Here is a 20534-nt window from a genome sequence, read left to right as displayed (position 1 = left end):
TCAGGAAGGTACAGAGCATGAAAACACAGATGGAAACAGAAAACACTCAAGTCCAGGATGTACTGTTTTATGTCAGAAGCCTATTTCTGAGTTATCCAGATCAATTATGATGAGCATAAACTCGTTATGAAAAGGAGAAATGATGGCTACTAGTTAGCCACTTGGAGAATACTTTTTTTTTTCCAATTTAGCCATTATACTTTACATGACAAAACCAACAGGTTATGCCTTAAATGACTTAAAACAATATAATGTATATCATGAATAAATGAAGATTAAGTTGAAATTTAAAAACAGGGCTGGAGAGATGGCGCTCTTCCAGAGGTCCTGAGTTCAAATCCCAGCAATGATATGGTGGCTTACAACCATCCGTAATGAGATCTGATGCCCTCTTCTGGTGTGTTTGAATACAGTGTACTTATATATAATAATAAATCATTAAAAAAAACAAATTATGAAAGCTAGAGTTTAAGTACCACCCAAGTCTGTTAACTCTCAAAATTATCTCTATCCTGAACTCCAGACTCATTCTAACTGCCTTCAAGACACAACTGAATTTGTTTATTATTTTAAATTAATTTACTTAATTTATTGGGGGGCACACATGCCATAGTATGCATGTAGAAATTAGAGAAGTCACTTCTCTTTCACCATGTAGGTCCTGGTGATCAAACTCATGTTGTCAAACTTGGTAGCAAGTGCGTTTACCTGCCAAGTTATCTTTCTGTCCCCAATCGACTAATAGGTACTCATTTGACCTTAAGATGGTGAAGACTGAAGTCCTGGTTCATTTCCTCCCGAATCTTTTCCTGCCAAACTCTTCAGTCTAGGAAGTCACGGTTCCATCTTTGTGGTCGGCAGGCCACCCTCGACTCTCACACCCTAGTCATATTTCAGCCACTGACAGAATGTTTCCTTCTGTCTTCACTGCTATCAATGTAGTCTTTCCTCTACCTATCCTCACTCTTCAGTGATGGCATTCTGTAGACTATTTTCACCTCAGTAGCCAGAGGGATGCTTTGAAAGTGAAACTGGCTCTGGGATGCCTCTACTCAAGCCCCTCCAGTGGCTTTTAGCTTCATTCAGTATGAAGGCCAAGTCCTCCCAGTGTATATATACCTCTGTGAGAGAGTCACAGCAAAGTAACAGTATCACTCTTCTGAAGGTTAGTTCGCACGCCCTGCACACCATTTCTATTAATTCATCACTCGTGGCTCCACTTCAAGGCAGTTCCTTCTGTCTGGATTGCTCTTTCCCTGGATGGCCACAATATTCTACACTCTTGTGAGTCTCTGCTTGTCCCTCCAAGACAAAAAAAAAAACCAAAAAAAACCAAAAAACAAAAAAACCCAAACAAACAAAAACAAAACAAAACAAAACAAAAAAAACCCCCAAACTTCTCCCAAGGGCAATTCCCAAGGGGTTCCCAGCTTCCTTTCCCAGGCTTTACCTCCCTCACTGTAGGAATCCCCATCCGACAGTCTTCTTCTCTGTATATGCTCACTGATTGTCCCCTCCCACTATACCGGACGCTCTGGAAATCCATGTTTGTTCAACATTTTAGCTTTAGTCTTTGAGCAACATGTAGCACATGGTAGGACCCCATAAATATTTTAACTGATAAATATGGATTTTATTTTTAAAACTCTTATCCTATTTCTCTCTCTCTCTCTCTCTCTCTCTCTGTGTGTGTGTGTGTGTGTGTGTGTGTGTGTGTGTGTGTGTGTGTGTGTCTGTGTGTCTGTGTGTCTGTGCGCAGAGGCTAAGGGGAAGGGATCAGGTACCCTGCTGTACCACTCTCTATTGTATTTCTTTGAGTCAGGGTCTCTCCCTGAATCTGGAGTTTGGCTGGCAGCAAGCCCCAGGTGATCCTCCTGTCTCCATCTGCTACAGCACAGGGTTACAGGATTGTGAAGCCACACCTGGCCTTCATGAGTGCTGAGGACTTGAACTCAGGTTATTGTGTTTGCAGTCTCACCCTCTGAGCTATCACTCCCTCCTAGTTTTACTTTTTTCATGGTGACATACATGTACTCAGTAGTCAGAAAGCTTATCACAGGAAAATAAGAGCAATTTCCCTCATTCCCCAAGTGCAATTAAACAGTATCAGCACTAATATGTAAACACAGGTCTATGTTCAAACCAGAACTCCACTGAAATAACCAAATAGAAAATTGTGTTGAATGCTATTTGACTTGGGAGGATATTTTGTTTTCAAATGTGTTTTGAAGTTATCTAACTTTAAGTGAGAAAAAAATGAGCAGAGAAAATAATGCTGTCTTATGTGAATATTTCTTCAAAATCAAAACTAAGAACATATATCACTGTTCAGAATCCGAATGCCTTGATTTCTATTCATGTTTTCTAAAATTCAGATTACTCTGGTTTCATATATATATATATATATATATATATATATATATATATATATGTATATATATATATATATATATATATTTTTTTTTTGGTTCTTTTTTTCGGAGCTGGGGACCAAACCCAGGGCCTTGCGCTTCCTAGGCAAGCGCTCTACCACTGAGCTAAATCCCCAACCCCTGGTTTCATATTTTAAAATTTATATTATTGATCCAAATGGAATACACACACACACACACACACACACACACACACACACACACGCCTTTTAAATTTGTTGAAACCCTGTGTGGATTTTATCTCATTTCAGAATTATGTTTATGTACTTATTCCAACTTCACTAATAAATGCTTCTTAGTACCACACTTTTAAACACCCAATAGAGCTACTCTCCACTCGCTCATGTTCAAATCATTTTTGTATTGATTTACTGATCCACTTAGGCTACTTTTAGAATACACAGTAAAGTTATAAAAACGACATTCATTTTATGGCACTGTAAGTCCTGAAGTATTTATTCCCAGTAAAGTGGCTCTAGGATCCTCACACATCAGTGTAATCAGGGCCCAGTGTGTATCTCTACACTTACCTTTGCTTTTTAAGGTTTTTATTGTGTTTTAGTTGTGTGCTTGGGGTTGGGCACAGTGTTTGGCAGATGTATGCAGGTGTCCACATAAACCATGAATATACTTTGGATCCCCTGGAGTTGGAGTTATGGGTGAACTGCCTGAGGAAGGAGCTGGGAACTGAACTCAGATCCTGTGGAAGAACAGCAGCAAGTACTCTGAGCCAGTGAGGCATCTTCCTACCTGTCTTCCTGTAGACTTTAAACCATCCCTAGGTTACTTGTAAGTGTAATACAAAGTAAAGTGTTTGCAAATGATTTTAAGGAATGCCCAGAGAAATAACTAGATAGTATGTCACCAACAAAGTTTATTTTCTGAACCTTTTTAAAAATATGCATTTGGTTGAATCTATATTATTGAACCTCTAGTTATAGGGAGCCAATTGTATTTTTAAATTTACCATCTGTATTTGACTAGTTTTTCAGTCTGTCAAGTTTTATTTTTGGCTTTAGTGAGGTATAAGTAATTGATCAGTTATATATAGTGTATATAAAGTAGTATTTTGATGTCTATATACATTGAGATATATGAAATTTGAAAACTATGATAACAGTATTGGTAATGATGCTTTATCGGTTTTCACAACTGAACATTTAGATTGCCTCTGTATCTTGGCTATTGTGAATAATTCCAAAAAATGTAGGGGTGTGCCTGTTTGACCGGTTGGTTTCATTCCATTTGTATATGTAGCCGGAAGTAGGACTGCTGAAACACACAGCACTTCTAGTACTAAATTTTAAGGAACTTACAAGTCAGATTTTTAAATGGCTATAACCTGAATTTACATTCTCACTAATACTTGTACATGGATTCCTGTACACACACACACACACACACACACACACACACACACACACACACACACACACACACACGAGCAGAGGACAAGAGTAGGAGTCAGTAGTTCTGTTCCTCCAACTTTTCCTGAGTTTCAGGGGTTGCGTGAACTGAAGCTTACCAGGCTAGCAAGGGAAGAGTTTAGCAAAGCCACGCTAAGTCAGCACATTCTAGTAGGTTTTTATGGTGGAGTCTTTAGGGGCTTTTACATGTACAGTCTTGTTTGCTAGCAGATATTTCTACTTTCTCCTTTTATTTTACAATCTTTCATTTCAGGTTTTGTGTAATTGCTGTTTAAACCTTCTAACCCTATGTGAGAAGAACTGGTATCCTTCCTTGTGTCATATCTTAGAAGTCACCTCTCATATTGGGACTATCAGATTTTCGTATATAACTTTTATTATATTATTATATTTATATATTATATTTATGTTATTATTTATTATAGCTGTCTTCAGGCCAGAAGAGGGCATCAGATCCCATTACAGACGGTTGTGAGCCACCATGTGGTTGCTGGGATTTGAACTCAGGACCTTTGGAAGAGCAGTCAATGCTCTTAATCCCTGAGCCATCTCCCCAGGCTCGTATATAACTTTTATTGTGTTGAGGTTAACTTCTTTATGGAGAGGGTGTGCTGACTAGTAGACTGGCAACTTGATACAGGCTAGAGTCATTTGGGAAGAGGGAAGCACAACTGAGAAAATGCCCTCACCAGACTGGCATGTAGGCAAGCATATGGGACATTTTCTTAATTAATATAGGAGGGCCCAACATACTATGGATGGTGCCAACTTTAGGCATGTGGTCTTGAGTTGTCTAAGAAAGCACGCTGAATAGGCCACGAGGACCAAGCAAGTAAGCAGCATTCCTCCATAGCTTTCGCTTTAGTTTCTGCCTTCAGGTTCCTGTCTTAAGTTCCTGCCCTGACTTCCCTCAGTGTGGAATGAGGCCTGAGAGCTGCAAGCAGAAATAAACCCTTTCATCCCATGATGGTTTGCATATGCTTGGCCCAGGGAGTGGCACTATTAGACAATGTGGCCTTGTTGGAAGAAGTGTGTCACTGTGGGGGTGGGCTTGGAGACCCTCCTCCTAGCTGCCTACGGATGCTCAGGCTATCCCTGGCTTCCTTCAGGTGAAGATGTAGAACTCAGCTCCTCCTACACCACACCTGCCTGGATGCTGTGATGCTGCCATGCTCCCTCCTTGATGATAATGGTCTGAACCTCTGAACCTGTAAGCCAGCCCCAATTAAATGTTGTCCTTTATAAAACTTACATTAGTCATGGTGTCTGTTCACAACAATAAGACCCTAACTAAGGCACATCCCTAAGTCGGTTGTGGTTACAACAATAAAACCCAAAATAAGACAGAGAGCTTTTAAAAACCAGGAATGAATGAACTTTATCAAATGTTTCTTCTACATATATGGAGCTACTCATGTGGTTCTTCTCTTGCTCTGTTGATGTGGTCCAATGTGGCTGCTTGGTGTGTGGTTTTTTTTGTTTTTAATCAGTTATTTTATGTATTTACATTTCAAATGTTATTCCCTTTCCCAGTTTGCCCTTTCCCCCTCCCCCTGCTTCTATGAAGATGCTCCCACTCTCACCCACCTGTTCCTACCTCAACACCCTGGCATTCCCCTGCACTGGGGAAACAAACCGTCACAGGACCAAGGGCTTCTGCTCCTACTCATGCCAGACAATGACATCCTCTTCTATATGTGGCTGGAGCCATGGGTCCCTCCATGTGTACTCTTTGGTTGATGGTTTAGTCCCTGGAGCTCTGGGGGGGTCTGGTTGGTTGATATTATTATTCTTCCTATGGGGTTGCAAACCCCTTCAGCTCCTTCAGACCTTTCTCAAACTCCTTCATTGGGGTCCCTGTACTCAGTTCTATGGTTAGTCCATCTCTGTATTTGTCAGGCTCTAGCAGAGCCTTTCAGGAGACATCCTTATCAGGCTTCTGTCAGCAAGCACTTCTTGGCATCAGTAATAGTGTCTGGGTTTGTTGGCTGCATATAGGATGAATCCCCAGGTGGGGTAGTCTCTGCTCAACTCTTTGTTCCTGTATTTCCTCTCATGAGTATTTTGTTCCCCCTTCTAAAGACTGAAGCATCCACATTTTGGTCTTCTCTCTCCTTAAGCTTCATATGGTCTGTGAATTGTATCTTGGGTATTCTGAGCTTTTGGGCTAAAATCCACTTAACAGTGAGTACATACCACATGTGTTTTTTTGTGACTTGGGTTACTTCACTCAGGATGATATTTTCTAGTTCAATCCATTTGCCTAAGAATTTCATAAAGTCATTGTTTTTAATAGCTGATAAGTATTCCATTGTGTAGATGTACCACATTTTCTGTATTCATTCCTCTGTTGAAGGGCATCTGGGTTCTTTTCAGTTTCTGGCTATTATAAATAAGGCTACTATGAACATGTGTCTTTGTTATATGTTGGAGCATCTTTTGGGTATATACCCAGGAGAGCTATAGCTGGTGCAATGTCCAATTTTCTGAGGAACCTCTAGACTGATTTCCAGAGTGGCTGTGCCAGTTTGTAATCCCACCAACAATGGAGGAGTGGTCCTCTTTCTCCACATCCTCGCCAGCATTTGCTGTCACCTGAGTTTTTGTTCCTAGCTATTCTGACTAGATTAGCTTGGTGTGTGTTGAGCCAGTTTTGCATTCGAGGTTAATTCAGTCATTGGTCATTTGGTCATGGGGTAAATTTTTTTTTTTTGGTTCTTTTTTTTCGGAGCTGGGGACCGAACCCAGGGCCTTGCGCTTCCTAGGTAAGCGCTCTACCACTGAGCTAAATCCCCAGCCCCTGGTAAATTTCTTTAAAATGCTACTAAAATCAGTTTGCAAGTGAATTTTTCCATCTATATTCATCATGGACATGACTCATGGTTTTCATATATTGCCTAAATCTCATCTTGGTGGAATGCTGGTCTCATGAGTTTGGAAATGTTCTCACTTGTTCTGGCAGTTCTAGGATTCGCTGGTTTTCATCCTTCTCTGGATATCTTGGAATCTGCATAGGCCCTCACTTGGTCCAGGCCCTTCTTTATTGGGGGGTTTTCAAACTTACTGATTACATCTTCTTGTGGTCTGTTCAGGCTTTCTACTCTTGGTTCAGTTTTTCTAGACTGCAAGTTTCTCATAATCTATCCCATTTCCTCATGGTAATCCAACGGTGCACAGAAGTCCATGATCCTCTTTATCTCTCTTTTGGAGTCTGCATTCTCTTTCTTCAGTCTGGCTAAAACTAGCCAAGAGTACCAATTTTCAGGAAACCAATTTCTGGGTTTTTCTTTTTTTCTTTTTGTTTTGTTTTTAATTCTTTTGTTTCTCTGCTTCTCTTTTCTAATATTCATTATGTCCCTCTGTCCACTAACTGGGGGTTACTTTCTTTCTAGTTTTCTATTTCCTCTTTATGCAGTGCTGACAGGAGGTCTCCTCTATGTGAGGTAAATGCTCTTCCAGTGAGCTGCAGCCTGAGCTAGTTTTCAGTTCACTAAGACTTGATATTTAAGTCCTTGGCGGTCCTTCCTCTCTACAGTGTAGGCATTTGCACCTTAGTGCTGGCTCTGCTGTGTCTTACCAGGTTCTATTGTTGTTTTTGCTCGATGGCTGTTTTTAAAGGGACTTTTGCTTTTGTTTTCATCTGCAGATTGTCTCACTGTGGAAAGCACGATGTCCCTGTGTCACTTCCCAGGTGACAGGTGTGCAGCACCCCATCCCATAGAGTGTTCTCTTTTTATTTCACCTTGGGCTTACAGTTACTTAGTTTCCAAATTTGTGAATATTAGTTTCTGTTGTTATTTTTTATTTTAATTAAATTGTGGTTTAAAAGATACCTGGAATGATTTTTATTTTCTGAAATGTGTTAAGATTTATTTGTAACTTGATATGATAAGCTCCAAGAATGCTCCACGTGCTCTTAGGGAAAGAATGCATTATGCCCTGGGTGGAAAGTTCATTTCCTGAATTGTGTTATTTACCTCAAGTGTTTCCTGATTCGGTTTGGATATTCTTGCCGTTACTGAAAGCAGGGCATAATCTACTATCACCGTATTGCTCAGTTTCGAGATTTAGATTTTTCTGTTACTATTTGCTTTTTATATTTCAGGAACTCTGAAATACAATTGCTAGACCTTCCTATTGTATCTCATAATGACCATCTTTTTCTCTACAGAAAGCTTCTGACTTAAAGGTTTTTGGCCAATATAATGGTAACCACTACTGATTTCTCTTGTTTCTCTTCCCTGTGTGCCGCCTTTGCTTTTTAGTCCTTCATTCAGAGCGCGTCCTCACAGCTGCACCAAGACCCTAGAGATAGCACAGTTACCTTCTGCTGCTTTTTAGACTGAACCAGCTGCTGTACATTTTTGGATTGGCAAGTTTATTTTATTTATATTTAATACACACACACTATATATACATAAATACATATATAATACACACACACACATATATGGGAGTTTTGTTTTGTTTTGAGACAGGGCTTCTTTGTGTGTAGCTCTGGCTGTCCTGGAATATGCGCAAGCTCAGACTAGTCTTGAACTCACAGAGATCTGCCTGTCTCTGTCTCCCGAGTGCTGAGATTAAACACGTGCACCACCACCCTGCTTAACATACATTTATAAGTTGGAATTTATTACCATTTTGTTATTATTTTCTATATTCTTAGCAAATGTTTTACTTCTATTTTTGGTGGGTTTTTTTGATAATTTATTTTTGTAAACCAGGAGAACACAAGTATTTTAAAATCCCCAAATGGAATTAAACTAACCAACAAAGCAAACCAGAAACTCCCAAGTGCTGTATATGGATAAGGCGAAAGCCTTGCGTGTGACTGGTAGATGTAAACCTGTGTAGACGCCATAAAAACATGCCAGTTCCCAACACAGCACAGAGAGTACTAGTGACCCAGGGACCCCACTGCTGGGTACATCGTCTGAATCTCTGTGCACCCTCCGGCAGTCCCTCATAGCAACGGAAGACAACTGGAGCTGCTAATGATGGACAAACAGAATGAGGCACACAAGACTTTGTTCAGCCTTAAAAAGACTTTGGGATGCTGAGATGACTCGTGCATGGACAATGCCTTGCTACACAAGTCTGGTGATCTGGATTTGAGCCCTAGAACCCAATAAAAAGTCAGATGGAGAGAACTAACTCTACAAAGTTGTCCTTTGACCTCCGTATGCATGCCATGGCGCATGCGCTCACACATACATCATACACACAGACAATAATGAACTTCTAAACAGATTCTTAGTCATTATAACGTAAGTTATCTTAAGAAGTAAAACAGTGCCAAGTAAAATATGCTGGTCTCAGAAGAAACACTGTAGCATTCCACTTAATCAAGGAACTTAGAATCATAAAGTTCATGGAAAGCAGATGAGGGAGAAACTGAACTCAGAAAGCAGAATGTGGTTCCACATCAGTGCTCCGAGGGGAGCTGCATGACAGGGATAACTCACATGCACTTAACACCACTGAAGTAAACACCTAGAAATAGTTAGGATGTTAAGTCTCAAATTATGTATGTTTCTTCATATTTGTAAAGGGGTATTACGTTAAAAAATTACTTACATTTGATGCTAGCATTCACACTTACTGGAATTGAGCAATCCACCGCGGCTGAAAGAGAAAAAAAAGTTTAATAATATTCTTCTTATTTGTAAATATTGAGAGACATTAAATTTATAAATCACAAAAAGCCCTGCAGGCTTGAAGTTCTTTGCTTTCTTATTGTATTTCTATAGCTTACAAATAAGACAGTAGATAAAAAATACTAGGTAGGATTAGCAGCTCCTTGGGTAATGTGGAAGAAAATACTGGTGAACTTGAAAACAGCAGTACAGCCACTGACACCAAGATATAAGGAAGACTGAGCAAGAAGTGAGCCGGGCATTGGTGGCCTGATGCCACCTTTACTGTGGCAGGCCAGCACACTTGAGCGGAGGCTGAGAGCAAACTGGAGAGAACAGAGCAAAGTGGGGCACTTCCACACTATTTCAAGACTTAATGAGATCCTACAAAAACAAAGCAGGATTCTGTGGGCAGAAAGGTAGACATGTAGATATGACATATCTTAATTTGGTCAAATGATGCTCAAGCAATTCAATAGGGAATTAATTACTCTTCACTAATGGACACCAGAAAATTTATATGAGTAGACAAAAATCAGTAACTTTTATACCAAAACTCTAAATGAACCACAAACTTAAATGGAAGAGTCAAAAGCAGAAAGCTTCTAGAATAAAGCAAATTTAGAAAACCTTAAATTAGAAAATGGTCTCTTAAACACAGTGTTTAAAATACAAATTCTAAAATATCTGAAAATGGAGCTTGACTTTACATGACTTTACTGCCACGACATGCTATTCTCAATTATTCAAAACAACCGAAACATTTTAAAGTTCAGCTCTTGAGGCTCCACAGTGAGATCTCAATCACAAAAAATGTAAATAAAAATTAGGTAAAGTTAGTAAAAAAAATTAGTGAAACTAAAATAAAGTTTACAGCTAACCTTGGAAATATTCACAAAGAAGAGACACTACTCTATGCTGGCAACAGTGAGTGCTGCTGAGGAAGCAGTGGTCAGGAACAAACCAGCAGCCACTCTGGAAAGGATTCGGTCACAAAGCTAAGTGTACATGCTACATGTATACATAAACACAGCCATGGTTCTAATCCCAGTAAAATAATTTTACCCATGTGACATAGAAACATATGTTCACAACTGTGTGTAAACACTTACAATAATCTAACTCCCAATAACTCAAACTGAGTCAAAACAACTCACGAATCCTCCAAGTCATGAATCAATCAATCATGATATTCATTACATGGAATCCCCCCCCCCCCTTTTTTAAGGCAAGTTCTCTCTACATAGCCCTGACTCTCCTGGAACTCAATACATGGATCAGCCTGGCCTAGAACTCAGAGATCTGCCCCCCTCTACCCCCTGAGTGTTGGGATTAAAGGCATGCACCAGCAGTTAGAATCCAGTTTATAAACAAACATAAATACATTTAAGGGCTGGGGAGATGGCTCGGTCAGTAAAGTATTTGTGCAAGCACAGAACTGAATTCTATTCCCAAAACCCATGTAAAACTGCCAGTGTGGTAGTACGCACTAAGAACCTCCACTGGGGAGGCAGGAGGATTCTCAGGGATGGCATCTGAGGATGTGCTTTGTCCTACACACACACACACACACACACACACACACACACACACACACACAATATACATACATGCACAAAATATACACACATCACACCCCCAAACTAAGGGAGAAATATTGATAAACACATCATGAATGCCTCAAAGTGTGCACATTGAAAGAAGCCAGACTGAAAGTATAAATATATATTATTCTAAAAAGATGCCCCGGGGTTGGGGATTTAGCTCAGTGGTAGAGTGCTTGCCTAGCAAGCACAAGGCCCTGGGTTCGGTCCCCAGCTCCGGAAAAAAAAAGAAAAAAAAAAAAACAAACAAACAAAAAAAAAAAGATGCCCCAACATATAACAAGGACACATGCTTCACTATGTTCATAGCAGCCTTATTTATAATAGCCAGAAGCTGGAAAGAACCCAGATGCTCTTCAACAGAGGAATGGATACAGAAATGTGGTTCATCTACACAATGGAATATTACTCAGCTATCAAAAACAATGACTTTATGAAATTCATAGGCAAATGGATGGAACTGGAAAATATCATCCTGAGTGAGGTAACCCAATTACAGAAAAACACGCATGGTATGCACTCATTGATAAGTGGCTATTAGCCCAAATGCTTGAATTACCCTAGATGCACAGAACACATGAAACTCAAGACGGATGATCAAACTGCGAATGCTTCACTCCTTTCTTAAAAGGGGGACAAGAATACCCTTGGCAGGGAATAGGGAGACAAAGATTAAAACAGAGGCAGAAGGAACACCCATTCAGAGCCTGCCCCACATGTGGCCCATACATACACAGCCACCCAATTAGGTAAGATGGATGAAGCAAAGAAGTGCAGGCCGACAGGAACTGGATGTAGATCGCTCCTGAGAGACACAGCCAGAATACAGCAAATACATAGGCGAATGCCAGCAGCAAATCACTGAACTGAGAATAGGACCCCCGTTGAAGGAATCAGAGAAAGAACTGGAAGAGCTTGAAGGGGCTCGAGACCCCATATGAACAACAATGCCAAGCAACCAGAGTTCTCAGGGTCTAAGCCACTACCCAAAGACTATACATGGACTGATCCTGGGCTCCAACATCATAGGTAGCAATGAATATCCTAGTAAGAGCACCAGTGGAAGGGGAAGCCCTTGGTCTTGCCAAGACTGAACCCCCAGTGAATGTGATTGTTGTGGGGAGAGCAGTAATGGGGGAAGGATGGGGAGGGGAACACCCATAGAGAAGAGAAGGGGGAGGGGTTAGGGGGATGTAGGCCTGGAAACTGGGAAGGGGAATAACAATCGAAATGTAAATAAGAAATACTCAAGTTAATAAAGATGGAGAAAAAAAAAAGAAATTCTAGAAAAGGCAAAAGTGTATGAACGAAGAACAGATCGGTAGCTTCAGAGGGGGAAATGTCCTATACTGGGGTCAGTACACTGTTATATTGCAGGGCCAGAGGGTACATGCTCTGGCTTTGTGTGGGGATACAGCTGGTCGCAACCAGTTGACTTTGCACTTCAGTGCAAAGGCTGCTGCAGCCGGTATGAAAAGAATGAACAGGATTGTGCTTTTGAATATTAAATTCAAATCTCATACTATTTTCAAATGCTACAAAATTCCAACCCATCCCCCACTTCCTTAGCAGCAATTTCAAATATATACGCCCTTCTCTGCTCCTGAACAAAAGCAAGTGGCAGGAAGATGGTCACACACGCTAGAGTTAAAAGATCTCTCGTTTACTGTAAATACTGTAATGGTTATAGAGATGTATACATTTTCAAAATATTTCCCTATATACCTATAACTAGTCCACTTTATTCTACATGTTATCTCTTAATAAGATCAACAATAAAAGGAAAAACAGCAGCCAGCGTCTTCTTTGTGAATTTCCTAAGTGAAAAAGCAGGTTATATTATATCAGACCAGAGTCTGGCTGGATAGCACACTGCATGCAGCTCCTTGGGGCCAAAGCGGAAGGGTATTGACATCAGACCAGCCTGGGCTTTATGAACAACTTGGGTTTTTTTTTAATGTAAAAATAATATGTAGTATTTAGAGAGTACAGTCAGTAAGACTCTGTTATGCAAGCCAAGACCCTCTGGACCCAAGGACTCTGACATCCACGGAAAAAGCAGGACTGCTAGCACACTTTTGTACTCTCGGCCCTGCAGAGACAGACGGGAGGGTCTCTGGAGCTTGCCTCCTAGGCAGTTTAGCTTAAAATCTCAAGACCAAGGTCTCAGTGACACACTGTCTCTTAAATTATAAAACGGATGGCTCCTGACAAATGACATCTGCGGTTGACCTCTGGCTTCTGTATGCACACACACACACACACACACACACACACACACACACACACGCACCTGAACACACACACACACACACACACACACACACACACCCCAATACATATACATAAAATTTCAAACACAAGTAGAAAAATGAGCAATCTCTAACAAAGAATATTAGAACAAAGACATTAAATGAGCTGTCTAGGTATTATGGGATTGTAAATATTGTTCAAGTCCTCTCTGAGATAATGGAAAACAACTTTTGCCACAGGTTTATCACAATGAGAGGTAAAGCTGGGGTTTACATTGGCACAGGAAATTGAAATTTGCACATTTTTACCTTTGGCTGAAAGGATTTTATTATAGTGAACAGCCATGTGATTCTTGATCAGCTGGAGAGTGGTTAGTCTGAGAGAAGAGGAGTCAGTGCAAAAAGCTAAAAATTAAAACATATTTAATCATTACACATGTAAACGTAACGTAAACATCACAAGACACAGTTACTGATGTCATTCTCAGTCACACTCTGGAGTTCTCCGGAGGAGGCGTAGAGCATACTTCCATGGCTGTGTGCAGTCTTCCTCTTGCCCTGGGAACACTGACTAGCAACTCATTACCTGGGCTCCAACCTCTTCAAGAGTTAAGTTTTACAAGCTTGAGAGTTTGGAAGAGATTCTAGAATACAATCTATTAAAATAATCTAAAACATACTCTACTAATAGATTAATAATGTTAATCTACTAATAAATTGTTATCTATTTTATATCTTTTTATCTCATAATCCTGTCATTTATGAACAAACCGCTGAGTCTGGAGGCTCAGACAAGTCCCAAAGCACAACTCTGCGTGAAGACTGCTCAGAGAGGCAAGCCTCTGACTTCACAGTGGGAGTCAAGATCCACAGCTGCTTTAAGTAAGTTTTGTGTTCAATCTTTCCACTCTCTCTCAAACTGTTTAAAGGGAATCTTAAAAGCATTAAGCCTCAATACATAAGTATAAGCCACTATGGAGGTATATTCTTAAACATTAGAAACACTTTTTACATGTGTATGTGCATGCTTATGCATGTGCACGTGTGTGGGCACATGTATGTGTGCAAGAGTGTGCATGTACAGAGTCAGGAACCTTTCTTGATAACTCTCCATCTTATTTACTGAGGTAGGATCTTTCATTTGAAGCCAGGTCAGCTGGTGAGGCGAGTCTAAGTAGCCAGCTTGCTCTGGGCGTCCCATCCCTGTCTCCCCAGGGAGGTGGGCTGCCATTCCCACCATGCTTTTACATAGGCGTGGGGGATCCAACTCTTAAATTTGCACAGCAAGTACTGTATCTATTTATCCACTTCCCAGCCCCTGAAAAAAATTTGAGAAATAACAGGAGCATATACTTAAAAAAAAAAATTCAACAGTAAAATAGAATATAGAGCTTGCAAAACGATTGACCCTTCTACACTGAAACTTAGATTTCCCTCCTAGATCTATCCTCCAGTAATTCAAACTCAATCCATTCAGGGAAACTCTGCATAATATAAGCATGTAACTATCAAAGACGTGGCTGGTGGACACAGGCCATTCACTGTCACACTCTCTCTACCAGTAAACGCTTTGAGCCTTTTAATAGAAGCACAGAGCCGTGCACTGAAAGGAGGCGGTGCCGAGAGATGAGTCAATGCAGCTGCATGCTGACAAGTGCTCTGCCTGCACTGCCTCTGCAAGTGCATGCTCGCGTGTGTGTGCGTGCGTGCGTGCACGTGTTTGCGTGTGTGCGTGTGTGTGCGCGCGTATGTGTGTGCGCGTGCGTGCACGTGTGTTTGCGTGTGCGTGTGTGCGTGTGTGTGCGTGTGTGTGCGTGTGCGTGTGTGTGTGCACGTGTGTTTGCGTGTGTGTGTGTGCGCGCGTGTGTGCATGTGTGTGTGCGTGTGTGTGCGTGTATGTGCTCCTGTAGACTGAATCTAGGAGCTATGCTTGAGTTACACAGGCTATGCAAACACTCTACCCCTGAGCTATATCCCCCCTAGTACTCTATTTATTTTGAGAAAAGGTGTCATTAAGTTCCCAGAATGGCCTTGACCTCAAGCCATACACCAGGCAGGCAGGTCATAAACTTGTTATCCTCCTGCCTCAGCCTTCCAGATACTGGTATTACAGGTTTGCACCACCAGATATTGCTTCAAAGGTTTATTTGTTTTAATCAGCTTTCCTAGCTGTTTCTATATATCTACTCTGGTCCAAAGAAATAAAATGAAATAATTAAAAATTTCATCACTTTCCTTATTTAGAGGGGGACAGTATGAAATATTTTTTATAAAATAAGAACAGTAGGTTTAAATTGCTTTCCCTAAAACCCATGCCAAAGGGGTTGGGGATTTAGCTCAGTGGTAGAGCGTTTGCCTAGCAAGCGCAAGGCCCTGAGTTCGGTCCCCAACTCCGAAAAAAAGAAAAAAGGAAAAAAAAAAACCCATGCCAAAGACATTTAAGTAATAATTACAAAAATTAGAGTTAATATTAGCATTTTACTTTGGAGACCTTTATCACTTGCTTGTCATCCCTTTACCAAGGCAGACCTTGTGCTGCCAACAGCAGCCCATGGCTGAGGCAGGTGGGAAAGCAGGGGGCAGCTAGCTTCACAGTCAGGGCATAGTAACAGGTCTACAGTATGACCCCTAGACTGAGTCCAAAGCATGCCTAAACATTTAATTCTAATCACTGATACGCATGCCTCACGAGAATGCCTCCTCGGGCCACGCACTCTCCCAGCAGTGGCGAGGGAGTTTGCACTGAGGCTCCAGCTTTAAGCAGCTCACTTACCATTGCTCTTGGTGCTCAAGTGTCCTGTAAATAGGCATGGCGGGCTGTATCTGGGAAGGACAGTGGTGGCTCTGACTTTCAACAATAATAAAACCACAGATTAGGACACATGAAACACAACTTTCATAAAAAACAGTACAGAACTTTAAAACAACACATTACTTTTAAATAAAGCTGCTGAAACATTTATTCAGCTAGATATGGTGGTGCATACCTATAATCCCAGCAGTTCAGAGGTAGAGGCAGGCAAATCTCTGAATTCCAGGCTAACCTGGTCTACATAAAAAGTTCAAATCCAGCTAGGGCTAAATAATGAGACCCTGTCTCAAAAAAAAAATCATTGTTATGTTACTACCTATAATAATATATCAAATAGAAAAAGTCCTATGCCCACAGGTTGAGCATTTTCTCTTTTGAGAAAATAAGGGCCGGGAGACAGCTCAGTTGATAAAGTGGCTGTCACATAAGCACCGAAGGCCTGATTTTGGAATCCACGTAAAAAGCCATGCACAACAGCATATGCTTTTAATTTTAACTCCAGCTTTGGGTAGGACGGGGTGGGCACGGATAGATCCCTGACACTCTTTGACAAACACTGTATTTGAATCAATGAGCTTCAAAAGTCCAAGCACCGACAGTTTTAGTGGTCACACCCAGTGCTCAGGCTCCTCCTGTTGGTTCTTCCATGAGACGAGGGACAATGCCCATCAATGTTTTATCCCAGCAACAGAAACGAAACAGTGGAGATCTTGTCTCAAAAATAAAGGTGGAGAACACCCGAGGAGAGACACAACCTTAGCCTCAAACCTACACATAGGCGCACACACTTTTTTTTTTTTTTTTTTTTTTAGGAAAACAGGCTATTTTATGTGAAGCACTGTATATGTGTGAGGGGAGGGTGTCTGTGCTTGGCAAGTGCTCTACCACTGAACTGTTTTCAAACGAAGGTATTTTCAGAACGGTTTACTTTGAGAGTTTAGTTTTACTGGGTCAAGTGATCAATATGTCACTTTTATTACTTGATATATGATTTTATTCTGTTCACTACTGACACATTAGATATTTCTGTTTTGAGATAATATATATTTTGAGTTATATTTATTATATTATTTTCTTTTGAGATTAGGTCTTACTATACTGCCTAGGCCCAGGCTGGTCTTGAATTCCTGGGTTCAAGTGATCCTGCCTCAGCCTTCCAATCAATTGGAATTACAGGTACACACCAATGTACCAACTAAACGCGCTATATTTGAAGAGAATTCCAGTAATATAAAAATAGTGTCTGATCTTTCAGACTTCGTGCAATTAGAAAATTACATAGACAGCATCACAAAACAATTCCTTTCTCCACAATTTAATCGTATGTTCAGTAATAATCTTTAAAAAGGAGCAGAGTTTCAGTGTTAATTTAACTAGTGTGTAGAACATGAACACTGTATTCCCTAAGGAGCTGTTTTGGTTGTTTCTTTCCATTTATTTTCATTAGGATGTACACTCACTGGTTTCTAACATCCTAGCAGATAAATGTCATGTTAAAACTCACAGGCCTGAAGGGAGGCGCGACAACTCATTTCACCTAGGCCCTCTCTCAGCCACTGTTCCCTCGAATGGGGTATTTTTTTTTTTTCTGTTTCTTGATATGACTCTTTCTTTGCCAAAGCAAATGTTAGGGATTATTACCTATAGGTACTTTCATGACTGTTTAACCATCCTTTTTCCTCACTTAAGTAACTCTAGGCACAGTTTCCTGACTGGACCCAGAATGATATGAAAGCAGTCTCAAACTAAATACTCTGAAAAAGAACAATCTTCTCTAAATTAAGACTAAAAGTTTCTGCATGAGATTATGTGGTCTTGGCAGGATAGTAAAATTCTTCAGCTCGGTTTCCTATACGATTTGATTTTACTAACAATCACATTTCTGCAAGTTTAGAAATAGGTCACTTTTAAAGGTATTTCCAAGGGAACAACAGATTAAAAAGAAAAAAACTTTCCCAAGCTTTTTTCAGTTGGCTGTCCTAACAGGTTATCTCCTCTTGTTTTTCCAGCACAGGTTGCTGATATACAATGGATGTGGACCAATATTCTCAATTTTCTCCTTTCTCCTGTTAGACATGGGAAACAAAGCCTTACACATGACCAAGTCTAGCTCCCCATTTTCCAACAACCAAGGCATGGCAAAATAAAGTAACTGGTAGAAGAATGTCTCATTAGTTACTATCAGGGACTAGAAACAAGACCAGTTGTTTATCAGGCCCATGGCTCTCTGTTGTATCACTAGCCTTGAAGGTTGACCCCACAAAAGAATGTGATTACTGTGAGCAAGTGAGGAACTTTTCTTTCGGGTATCTTTAGTATCTTATATTCTGAAATAGCTGAGGGAACTAATAAAATCTAAGATGGTTACTTTAAACTAAAATTAAGCACTTAAGCTTCACCTAAGTTAATGGTTATTTATAATTTATGATCAACTACAATTATAATTACTTATAATTTATAGTATATGAAAACTAGCCCAGATATACTATTAAATATAGTATGTATACCAGCAACAATGATATTACTATATGTTATGGGCTAAAAGTGAAGCCACCTGGGTAAGTTACTAAGTACAAATCCTTTTACATTTGTCACCTCATTTAAAAATAAACACCAAAACCTCACAAAGTCTATTACTACACAAATGTAAGTAAAAGAATTTGAGGGTTTTATATCCTTAGTCTGGGTTCATAACTTGTTCTGTCTCCAACTGTGTGTGACACCAGAGGAATTATTTATAATCTTTTGTTTTATTTATTTCAAAATATGAATAATACCCATTTAACAGGACTTGTGTGTTGTTGAGTTATGGGTGGAAGACAGCAAAGGTTTTAAAGTTTGTTCTGTAAATATTTCTGAAGATCATAACAACATTTTGGTGTGATTTTTCTAGCGCTTAGGTTGGGATAGCGTCTGAATATCCTGCCTGCTGACCTTCTACACTAAACGCTACACTTATTTGGATCAATTAGTGTATAATAAAGGTGCATGCAAAATGAAAGCAAGGCTTAATTCAAGGAGGAATCATTAGCAGATTGATTCAAAGGTACCCTTTAATTAGACAACACCAGTCCTGAGAGTGTGTGTGTGTGTGTGTGTGTGTGTGTGTGTGTGTGTGCACTCTTGTGTTGCCTATTTCAGTCTTAAGAATGAATACTTCAGTTGTGGAGTTTCAACTTCGACTAGGCTGCAGAGTTTGTAGAGGTCACAAACTACTTCAAACACTCCACTTCAGTTGACTCAGAATATGACTCAAGACAAAAAAAAAAAAAAAAAAAAAAGGTGTACACTGTGATTATGGGTAGTCTTTTGCCATTAAATATTCAGTCTACCATAGCCGCAAACCAGCCACATTGGAAATTTATTACAAAAACGGTATCCCAGTTCCCATCTTGGAGCAACTGAATTATAGCCAGCTCTGGGAGAGTCAGTTCTGGTGGGAGGGAGGGAATGGGAGATTTCATGTACTTAAAATGCACCAGGAGCTTGCTACATATTATCTGCACTTAATCTCCAAGAACTCGGTGGCGTGGGTATTTACCCACTACGTTCATGATGAGGAAACTGAGGGTTGTTTCTGTGAAAGCAGCCGGCCTGATCTGGGGCTCAAAGACTTCAAAGACTAGGCTTAGCATTCTGCCTAGGAAATACTAGGTGACGCAGGCTGCAGGGTCCCAGTCAGGGGGTGGGTATCAGGGTGACAAACTCAAGATCAGGCAGTAGATCAATGAGCAGGGCATGCGGAGCCTCCTTGAGTTCCCGGCCTTTCCAGCTCCAGCCATTACCCCGCGACACTGGAGAAGGAGCTGGCAGGCAACCCAAAGGCCAGGGCGCAGCCTGGACCCGCGCTGCCCGGACCCGCTCAGCCCCTTACCTCTCCGGCTGCCATCCATGCCTAGTCCTTCTGCGGCCTCCGCGGTTGTCCCCTTGGTTCTTACAGGGACCAAGCCGGGCCCCCCGCAGCGGAGGTGAAACTTGGAAAGACCTGGCCCGCGGGGGCGCAATGGGCCACAGTGACCGTCGCCAGGCCGGTTGCTAGGGGCCGGTCCGCGGCTGCAGATTATGACGTCACAATATGGGGACGTGTGCTCTAGGCCCCACCCCGCCCGCGCTCCCAGGCGCTCCAGGCTACAGAAGATGCTAGCGACTGACAGAAGGGCCCCGGGTGCCAGTCCCTTGCTCTGGGAGACTGGCAGTTATCCAGAGTGAACTGTCAGGAAAATGAATCACATCTATTTCCGTTACCACACCTACGTTTTACTTGGGTGCCTGGGATTCGAACTCAGGTCCCCAGGCCTGTCTGTCTAGCGCTCTTGACCAGAATGTTATCTCCTGCAGCCCCGGTTTTAGTTTGTAAGAATTAGTTTGAAT

The 20534-nt window shown here is 41.0% G+C and overlaps 1 protein-coding gene across 12 annotated transcripts in view; it reads right to left on the bottom strand.

The window, feature by feature from the left end:
• Spata7 (spermatogenesis associated 7) overlaps nt 1-20235 on the bottom strand; it is a 45483-nt gene extending 25248 nt beyond the window's left edge. For 2 of the 12 annotated variants that reach the window (XM_006240414.5, XM_063261534.1), the window contains exons 1-4: nt 20038-20195; nt 16125-16195; nt 13661-13756; nt 9437-9484 (exon numbers count right to left, since the gene is read on the bottom strand). In XM_006240414.5, the coding sequence (XP_006240476.1) occupies nt 9437-9484; nt 13661-13697 (85 nt within the window). In that variant the 5' untranslated portion in view covers nt 13698-13756; nt 16125-16195; nt 20038-20195. Of the gene's footprint in view, nt 1-9436; nt 9485-13660; nt 13759-16124; nt 16200-20037 lie in introns of those variants that run through there. The other 10 variants (XM_039111753.2, NM_138862.3, XM_006240413.5 and 7 more) reach the window with 10 other exon arrangements.
• Between the last annotated feature and the right edge of the window lie 299 nt (nt 20236-20534).

This window comes from Rattus norvegicus, chromosome 6, assembly GCF_036323735.1.
Source record: "Rattus norvegicus strain BN/NHsdMcwi chromosome 6, GRCr8, whole genome shotgun sequence".
Classification (NCBI taxonomy): domain Eukaryota; kingdom Metazoa; phylum Chordata; class Mammalia; order Rodentia; family Muridae; genus Rattus; species Rattus norvegicus.
This window is presented reverse-complemented; position numbering and strand designations above follow the sequence as displayed.